The sequence below is a fragment of the Nymphaea colorata genome, chromosome 8, assembly GCF_008831285.2.
Source record: "Nymphaea colorata isolate Beijing-Zhang1983 chromosome 8, ASM883128v2, whole genome shotgun sequence".
In the NCBI taxonomy this organism is placed as follows: Eukaryota; Viridiplantae; Streptophyta; class Magnoliopsida; order Nymphaeales; family Nymphaeaceae; genus Nymphaea; species Nymphaea colorata.
Genome location: NC_045145.1, coordinates 22058689 through 22068494, shown reverse-complemented (window position 1 = coordinate 22068494; position 9806 = coordinate 22058689). Strand labels below are relative to the sequence as shown.

Genomic DNA, 9806 nt, shown 5'->3' with positions numbered 1-9806 from the left:
CAAAACTTCGCCGATGCGTTGCTCTCTAAATAAAGCTCCAAACAAAACGAATAGTATCTCGTTAGTACCGTAAGGACAAGAGGAATTTAACGGTACCTGACTCATAGATATCCGACTGGTAGAGTGCTAGAAAAAGGTCACCAAACATGACTAGTGGCCAGTCTCCTACTTACAGTCACTTTTCTACTAACCCACAGCTCGGTTCTGGGCATGCAATAGCTTGTTGGAAACGTGGGGATGTCAAGCACATTGGGTTTGAGCAGCAATGAATGTGAAATAGGAAGGTGCGGCAGACAGAACTCAATGGTAGACAGGGTCTGTTCACGGGTTTGTAACTCCCAGCTTACAACTCCGATTTAAGCGAGCTATGATTCGTCGGAACCGGGAGGATGTTGGGAATGCAATGGTCCGTTTTTACAAAAACCCAACAGTTGGATATTAATATACAGGCCAAAGAGCAGAGGGATAGTTTGCTGTTGCAGCAGGCCACAACAGACAGTTCTTCGATCTTGCCGGCCTTTCCTCGATGATGGGCTATGATACCATGAAAAACATCAAGAAATTTGTGAGAGAAAGAGAGGATATGAGCTTAGGATGAAATCTTTTTCTCTTATGTGTATGATTGAGAATACAACGTATATACATAGAGAGTACAATGGTAGGTTACAATAAATAAAAAGGACAAGGTATGAAAATTAGATGCACAATTATCGTCAATCTAGATCCACAATTATCATCAAGCTAGATCCACAATTATCGTCAATCTTCATTCAAAACTTTCCTTAACAATAAGAAAAACACTCGCAACCAAAAACTTTTAGGAAATTGTAATTCTATGCTCTTTTAAAATGTTTTTCTAATGGTGATAGATAATCAAGAGTTTTCGCTGGCATTCAGTTAATAAGGTATACTGAACTAGAAAAAGCATATGACCAGAAATTTTTTGGAACATTAGCTTCAGCCGTAAGTGCAAGACTAGTTTCTACTTTGTGTCGGTGACGTCTTTCAGACATACCATTTTGTTCAATAGCGTGTGGACATGTGATCCTGTGATCGATGCCATGCTCAATCAAAACGCATTTTAATCCTACAAATTCACTGTCTGCATCTGTATGAAGATATTTAATTTTGTAAAGTGTAAGATTTTCAATCAGAGATTTAAAAGCTTTAAATATGATGGAAACATCAGATTTATTTTTCAACAAGGATAGCCATATGTATCTAGAGATACCATCCACAAAAATCACATAGTATCTAAAATTATTTGAACTTGTAATTGGAGATGGACCCCAAATGTCTAAATAAACAATCTCAAGAAGAATAGACGCTTTATATGTAGAGGTTTTAAAAGGCAATTTTGACTGCAATTTAAGACAAGGCTCACACAAAGACACAAAAAACATGCTATCATAAAGCAAATCAGAATTAACTAAAATTCTTTTAACTAATGAAACTGCTAGATGTCCAAGACGTATGTGCCATAGATCAATAGGCTCCTTATTGCTACTCAATGCTTCTTTATTCTTGTTGTCAAGCTTTACTTTGTATAGACCTCCACTAGTTGTTTCTTGGCGAAGCACCATCTCTATTACTCGGTCTGTAATAAAACACAAGTCAGGATGAAATTCAAAACAAATATTATTATCCCTTCAAATATTCAGTATGAATAGATAAATTGTTAATATCATTGGTGATGTGGTGTGTCGTGCCTGAATCCAGATGCCAATTATCGTCTCCTACTTGTTGGTTGTAAGAGTTTCCAGTTGAAGAGTGATAGGCTTGAAGACTCGATCCCAAGTTAGGTCATTTTTCTTTGAGAAGATGAATAGGAGTTTTTAGCCACATGCCCAACTTTCTCATATATTTGACAAGTCAGTCTTTCTTTTTCTTGAAAATTTTTGTTCATGTTTTGATAATTATTTCTCCCTCTTCCTTTATAGTTTTGATGCATACCATAATTGATCTTTGTCACAATGTTAGCAGATGGAGTCAAAGACTCAACTTGGACTTCATTCTCCTATTGGTTTGCCTCTTGCATAAAGAGGAGGCCATGCTACTCATTTAATGTTATAGCCTCCTTTCTAGTCTATATGCTAGTTTTGAAGGCAGCATACTTTGAAGGTAAACCTTTAAGAATATAGAGGACCAAATCATCTTCATCAACTGGTTTTGATGTTGTAGCTAATTGATGTGCTATCATTTTGGCCTTATGAACATATGCATCCATGCTTAAAATCCTTTTCTTGAGGTCTCATACCTCAGACTTCAGTTGCATAATTCTAGACCTAAAATGAGCAGCATATGACTACTTGAGATATTTCCATACTTCAGCAGAGGATTTCAGCTCTACGATCTGAGTGTGAATGCTTTTTGATAAGGATCATTTGATCCAGCTTAACAACAGGTAGTCCTATCTAAGCCAGAACATAGTCTTGGTTGACTACAGTCCCACTTCCATCCACATATATGGGTGGCATTAGAGCCATTAAAAAACCCCATTAAATCACAAGATATCAAGATAGAAACAAACTGAGATTACCATATCTAGTAGTTTTCTGCATTAAGCTTGATGCTTAAGAAATGTTGTAAATTGATGGGGTATTGCATGGTGGGGAAGTGAAAATCATACCAGAACTTGTATTGATTGAAGATCCTGAATTTTCTGATGTTGGTGCTGGAGAATCCACCATGGTTATCAGTCTTGATCGCTGAAATACAGGCTAAAACAAGACCTGAAGTTGGCTCTAATACCATAAAAGAGAGAAGAAAGAGCAGAGCAAAGACAGGTTTACGTGGTCCAGTCAATTTGACTTACATCCACTAGAGATCATTTTTTGATTTCTATTTCTTCATCCTGCTTCCAACTTCAATTCTTTTACCATTACCACCGAGCTTCTTTCCATCTTCAATTCTTTTACTGTTGAGCCTTTCTTTGGTAGAGTCGTCACTTTCCTTAAGAGACCCAACCCCAGAAGATGGCCGATCTCATGAAGGGCGAGAGATTGCAGGTCTCTCGATCCCTCCATTTCTGCCAATTTCTTAGGGTCGATCACCCATATTTCATCTGCATTATAGTGACTCTTGCCAACCGGCGGATAGGTTGAGTGTGCCAGCGTTCCCCCACGACCATCAAATGGCCTTTTACAAATTGGGTGCTTTCCTGTGAAGAATGTGAAATGCAAATCGGCTACCGTGACAACCACTTTGTGGCAACTCTGAGAACTTGGACGGCGAGATGGTGGCCAGCGGTTATCTGTCAGCTTGTAGAGCATTGAAGTTGAGTTGCCGGCGAGCAATAGCTGCCTATAAACCAAATCCATGCCTACTCAAGCATGGAGCAAATCTGGCAACTCCAAGCATGTCACCGATTTTGCGCAGGAAGAATGTCTTCAAGATAAAATCAAATGTAACTTCCTTAATAAAATAAAGGAGAAACATCTCCTCAATTTGGCATGACTGTAATGTGGTACCTTCATAGTGGAAATCTCATCATGGTGATAGTAGAGTGGTGAGGTACATCATGGAAGTAGGAGATTTCTCTGAACGACGTTAACCTTTTCTTCTTTTTCTCTCTCTCTTTCAATTTTTTTAATAGCCCTTTTTGTCTCTCTCAATTTCTTATCCTGGCCCTGGCCGATTATGAGTATTGGACAATTATTTAAAACCAATATTGTTATGAATTTGAATTCGAATTTGATCAGACAGTTGTGTATATGTAAATCCAAATCCAAATCCAGTCTAATAACATTTCTTAAATCCAAATCCTATCTGATTTCTTACTTGGGTATTAATTGCCTTTTTATTCGTATCCTATTTTATCGGAATGGTTCAGTTAAATTCTGATCCAAATCAGATAATATTATCATCTCTATGGACTCTGCTTTTCTTTCTCCTTACAAACAATCAACTTCAGAAGCACGACAGTTGTCCAAATCTAATGCTGGACAAATTTGCCGAGCTATATATATATATATATATATATATATATATATATATATATATATATATATATATATATAAAAGAAACAAAAGGCTTGCCGACAACAACTACTAATTCAAATTGAGAGAGAGAGAGAGAGAGAGAAACAGCAAAATAGAATTATTTGATTACAAAATGTAATCGACAAATTATCACCAAGGTAACAACCAAACTGGTTAGTTGCACACGCCTTGCATGCATGAGGATGTGTAATGATAAAATAGAACCAGTGAAGTGTATATATATATATATATATATATATATATATATATATATAATGAAAAATTTAAAAATTTAGATGTTTTTATAAAAAAAATTCTAAAGAGCCCCCAACTTTCCTTCTTATTTTGTTGAGTGCACATTTTGTTGCATGCAAACTCCTGTGCACGCAACCTTGACGTTCTCGGTAACAGATGTCGCGAGGGAGAAGATCTTGAGACTTGATCCTAATTGCAAACATAACCCTGTCAAATTGAACTCTAAGAATCACTAAACCCTGAGGATACAGAGCCTTGTCAAAACCTTGAGAATCAATCAGCCGTCAGGATACAGAGCCTTGATGCTTGCAATATCATCCGCATGGAGCTCCACCTTCCTTGTTTGAGGTTTCAGGGAAGGATACATGACTGCTTCAGGAACTGAACTATGATCCAACCCCAACACATGGCCATCTCATGAAGGGCTACGGACTGCAGGCCATTCGCTCCTCTGTTTCTGCCAATTTCTGAGGGTCGATCGCCAATAAATCATCTGCGTCGTAGTGAGTGATCCCAATCGGCGGATCAAATGAGTGCGCCAGCGATCTACCACGACCATCAAATGCCATCGGACAACTTACATGCTGTTAGGAACAACACACACAACTCTCCTCTCGCACTCTCAAGAGGGGAATAGAAGCAACAAGGAAGAAGACAAAGATTTACGTGGTTGCTCCACGGTCGAACAGATCTTTCACTATTCACTCTCAGATGAACACAGACACTCTCAGAGAGAAGACCCAAAAAAGAAACTGCGGCCCCCCTCACAACATAAGGATTAGGGCAAACCCGCATTTGTACAAAATAGCATAAATGTCCTTACATAAGAAAAAATTCCCTCCGTAGATCCGCGGTATTGCAGATGAGTGTCCAGTATGGATTAAATTCTATACACCAACACATGCTTCCCTCCGTAAAGCACGATGTGCAGATTGGCTGGTCTCAATAACGTCTCTACGAACTCGAATGGCAAGACGGTGGCCCATGTTTCAAATGCTGCATGGAACACTGGTCATAGGATATGGCAGGTCGGCCGTCCTCCAGATCTTGTACAAGAAGTTCCTCCTTGATGCTGGCCAGCTAGCCCCATTGAGCTTACAGAGCGTTGAAATTGAGTTGGCGATAACATTTATATTCCCGTGGATTTTTGCCCAGATTGGGGGTTTGAGGATATCTCTTACGCCGCACCTCGGTTGGATCAGGTGGTGCACTGTTGCAGAGTCGAGTATTCCTATAGCATTGAGGTGAAGAACAGTTGGTATATCTTGATGGCTGCCTGGAGATGTTCATCAAAAACATGAGGGAACGTTCCTATGTCTCCAACTGTGTCCAGATAAACAAGATGGTGTGAAGATATTTTTTCAGGGAAAGGAGTACTGAATGGCTGTGCCCTGTGCCCTAGCCAGAAAGCTGCCGGAGTTCTGGCCATGCGTGGTTGTGGAAGTTGTCGTCGTGACGGGAAACCGGTGGCATTCAGCTGAAGCAAAATTATTGCAATAAAGGACAAGAAGAACTTGGTCCCTGTGAAAATAGTGCAAGAAGCACATTTCTCTTATATAAAAGCCGTAGAGATAAAGTGACTGGCAATGGCATCCAAAGTTGCCCCAAGAAGAAATACGTATGCCAATTTCGATTGCTTCAAAAAAAAAAAAAAAGAATCAAGTGTCTTTCCAAAAGAATGGTGGTGCATCTTTTCTCAATTAGACAATATATTTCTATGTGTTTGTGACAAGGCCACGTACCATTTTGGTTTGTGCAGCACACACCATATGTTAAGTAATGACATTAATAAATGATGAGTACGCACTCGATCTAGTTACTATGTGACGATCAACTCTCAATGATTCAAACAACTATTTGGTCCTCCTTCTCCTCAATTAAATATTTGACAAAATTCCAATGAGCCGACATGGGAGATTAACAAATCACCGCTCCACTTTTTAACTTGAGGCAAAGTCTCGGACAGTCGTTGAAAGGGTTTAGTAAATTATAAAAGTAACCCTGAATCAACGTTGTTTCTGAAAAAATTGAACTATAAAAAGGGGTAGGTCCGTTGAAGTACATGGACATCTGACCCCTTGGTACCAACCGACACAACTCTATAAAAGGAAGATGAGGGGAGGAAGGGAAGGAAGGGAGCTGCGACCTTGCTCAGGCAGTGGGATCACCCACACAAGTAATCTCTTTCGCACCAAAATTTTGGGCGGTGCCATAAGTTTCTATGTTGACGGGAGAAGTGCACAAAACGCTACATATTCTGGCAAAATCCAGTCTGGAAACGGTGTTTTAACATTCAAATCAGTAGTTATACACTAGAACACAACTGTGATAGGAATCCAACAAGAAATGGGGTAAAAAAACAGATGAAGTCGCTAGAAAATCAACTACAACGACAGCCGATCCTGTTTACAGTTTTGGGTGAAAATGGACTGAAATCCGATTGATTTCCGGCTGAAACTCCACAATCACACTGAGAACATGAGAGAAAAAAAATCTGATTAAAATGATCAAAACCAAGAAGAACAAAAGGAATGGCTATCTATACTGGTGCGCATTGGATAGTTTTAGGCAAAAACTCCACCAAAACCCGGTCGCTTTCCGGTAAAAGATCCGTCCAGATAGTTCCTTTACTCCTAAAGCTATCCTCAAACCTATCTACGACACCAGAAACACCAAAAAGGAAAATGAAATAGCAACAAATCTTTTGAAGTTTCTTCCCTTTACACCCAAAAGTAAGCGTTCCTGCCTGACCGGCGATGATCGACCCTTGCTGAACGGGTTGACAGCGTCGACCCCTCCGCTGGTCCTCACCGTGCAGAGGCAGCCCAGAGGGGCCATGGCATTTCTTGTAATTTTCATTTTTTAAGAGACAAATTTGATTAAAGGACAGTTTTGTATTTTAACGGTTCAGTTTGATGTTTCCTTCGGGAGGTGGCAGTTTGGGACTTGCCATGAGCGTGGATTTGATAATCGCAAAAAAATTAATAGCCATTTGTTTATGGATTATGGCCATTTTGTTAATATCTAGACAACCAGATTTACATTCAATATATATATATATATATATATATATATATATATATATATATATATATATATATATATATATATTTCTCTATTTCTTTGCATGTAAAATTGATCCCAATGGAGAACCAAGTTGTTTTCTCATTCATATGTGGGACTAGAGCTCCCTCTACCAAGTAAATGGTGGAGTCTAATTTATCTCTTGTTCTATAAACATACCACCTCAATCATGTGATTTATGAAGACTTCAATTGTCTCGCTGAAACTATTGAATTCACTTCTCTTTTAGTCCTTCCCTTTACTCCTTCAAAACTTTACTAGTAAGCGTAGATTGTGTGCACTTTCCCGCACGAGGAAAACCTTCACTCGGCATGGTCCAATACAAGAATCAGGCACTACCCATGAATTTTGGGTAGGGTCAATCTGTATATTCTACAGATAATCCCAGATTTTGTGGTTACCTTGTTTGTTTGTACCACAATTGATAATGGTGTAATTTACTTGGTGATGTCAATATATTCGATTTCAATTGGATATCCAATTGAACCATTCTCAAAAAATCAGATATTAAAAAAAAATCTAATTAAGAAATCAGATCAGATTCGGATTTGGGTTGAGATTCAATATACACACATATGGGATCAATTTCGGATACAGATTTTGATTGAATTTATTTTTAAACAAATACATTTTGAGAATATGCCAAATTTGGTTCAAATATTGAATTTGGATGTCTTTTTTTGTTTGTATTCGAATATGAATATTTGATTATCCGAAAAAGCACACAAAGGATATATCTAATTCAAATCTAATCCATTCACATACCTAATTCTACCATCATGGGTTCAGGGCTCAGGATGGGTTGGGAGAGAGAGAGCCAACAAAAAATGGAAATTGATTAACAAAAATATAGGGTAACAATTTGTCCCAAAGGTGACAAAAATGTGGCAAGTGAGAATAGGATACATAACCTAGTCAAAACCCTAAGAATCACTATGCCTAGGGATCCATAGCCTTGTAAGAATTAACTCCAAGAATCAATCAACTAGACCGAGGATACATAGCATTGATTCCTGCAATATCATCGCCATGCAGCTCCACCTTCCTTGTTTGAGGATCCAATGTAGCATACATGATTGCTTCTGGAACTGTACTATGACCCAACCCCAATAGATGGCCAATCTCATGAAGGGCGACCGATTGAACATCGTACGATTCTTCCGTGTTCTTCAAGATCTCAGGGTCGATCGCCCATACATAATCTGCGTTGATGTGAAGCATCCCATGTGGTGGATAAGATGCATGTGCGAGCAAGTCGCCAAATGGAGGACAACTTGCGTGGTGCTGCCCTCTGTAGAATCCGATGTGCAACTGAGCGATTCTGTCGGTCGAAGTCTCTCTGAAGCCGAATGGCGAGGACAAAGCCCATGTTTGGAATGCCTCACGGAAGACAGGCCTCAGCTCTTCTATAGGAAATGGCATGTGCTCGTTCTCTTCAATATTATACAAGAGACTCCTGCTTGATGGTGGCCAACGGCTATTTCTGATACGGTACAGTGATGAACTTGAGTTGCCAGTGACATTTATCCGGTGGTGGAATTTTGCCAGCGCTAGATCTTTGATTATGTCTGGTACGCCACATCTCGGCTGGATTAATTGGTGCACTGTTGCTGTGTCGAGTATACCAGTAGCATTGAGGCTGAAGAACGCTTGGTATTTCTGCACGGCAGCTTCTAGATCTTCATCAAAAACACCAGAGAATCCTGTGTCGGCAACCGTGTCCAAATAGCCAAAATGTTGAAGATATCTTTTTAGGGAGGGGAGCACTTCATGGCTTTGTCCTTTGCCATAGCCAGAAAGTTGCAGGAATTCTGCCCTTGCCTGGTAATGGAAGTTGTCAATGTGACAGTTGTCAATGTGACCAGAAGCGCACTCCATACAGTTGGTCTGAAGCAAAAGCATGAGGATTGCAAGAAAGGATAATGTAGCAACCATTGTGGGCATTTGGAGGAACCTGATCATGGGGAAACACAGCAAAGAATGCATCGCTCTTATATAGAGAGCACTTAGAACCGGGTGAGCAATGGCATCTAAAGTTACTGCATGAAGAAATATATCATATGCTAATTGGAGCTATTTCAAAAATCGATAGTCAAATGCCTCTCTAAAAGAATCATGGTGCATCTTTTCTAACTTAAATAAGACAACATATGTGTCATGGCACACACCACTTTGGTTTGCGTGACGCACCACATAAGTTAACTAATGACACTAATAAATGATGAGCATCACTACAAAAAATACGCCTATTACCCGGACGTTGGTTGAAGTGACAAGCATGGGAAAACATTTTAACGATGGATTGCTTGGTAAAAACTTTTGTCGGCTGAAAAACATCGGTAAATATGTCCACACTCCACACGCTCTATATAATGACTGTACCCGTTTGAACAACTTAAACAACTATCTAACAATAACCTATTTACGAATCAAACAACTAGTTATATCGCATCTGAATCCAAATTTACAGTCTAAACTCGATCAAA

General features: G+C 39.3%; 1 protein-coding gene across 1 annotated transcript; it reads right to left on the bottom strand.

Moving 5' to 3' along the window:
• Nucleotides 1–8301: 8301 nt before the first annotated feature.
• Nucleotides 8302–9306, bottom strand: LOC116259621 (metalloendoproteinase 2-MMP-like). Its single transcript, XM_031637478.1, has one exon. It carries the CDS (start codon nucleotides 9304–9306, stop codon nucleotides 8302–8304), a length of 1005 nt encoding a protein of 334 aa, XP_031493338.1.
• Nucleotides 9307–9806: the final 500 nt, after the last annotated feature.

Excerpts from the sequence above, each read along its gene's own strand:
- LOC116259621 (XM_031637478.1), bottom strand. The coding sequence starts at position 9,306 with ATGCATTCTTTGCTGTGTTTCCCCATGATCAGGTTCCTCCAAATGCCC.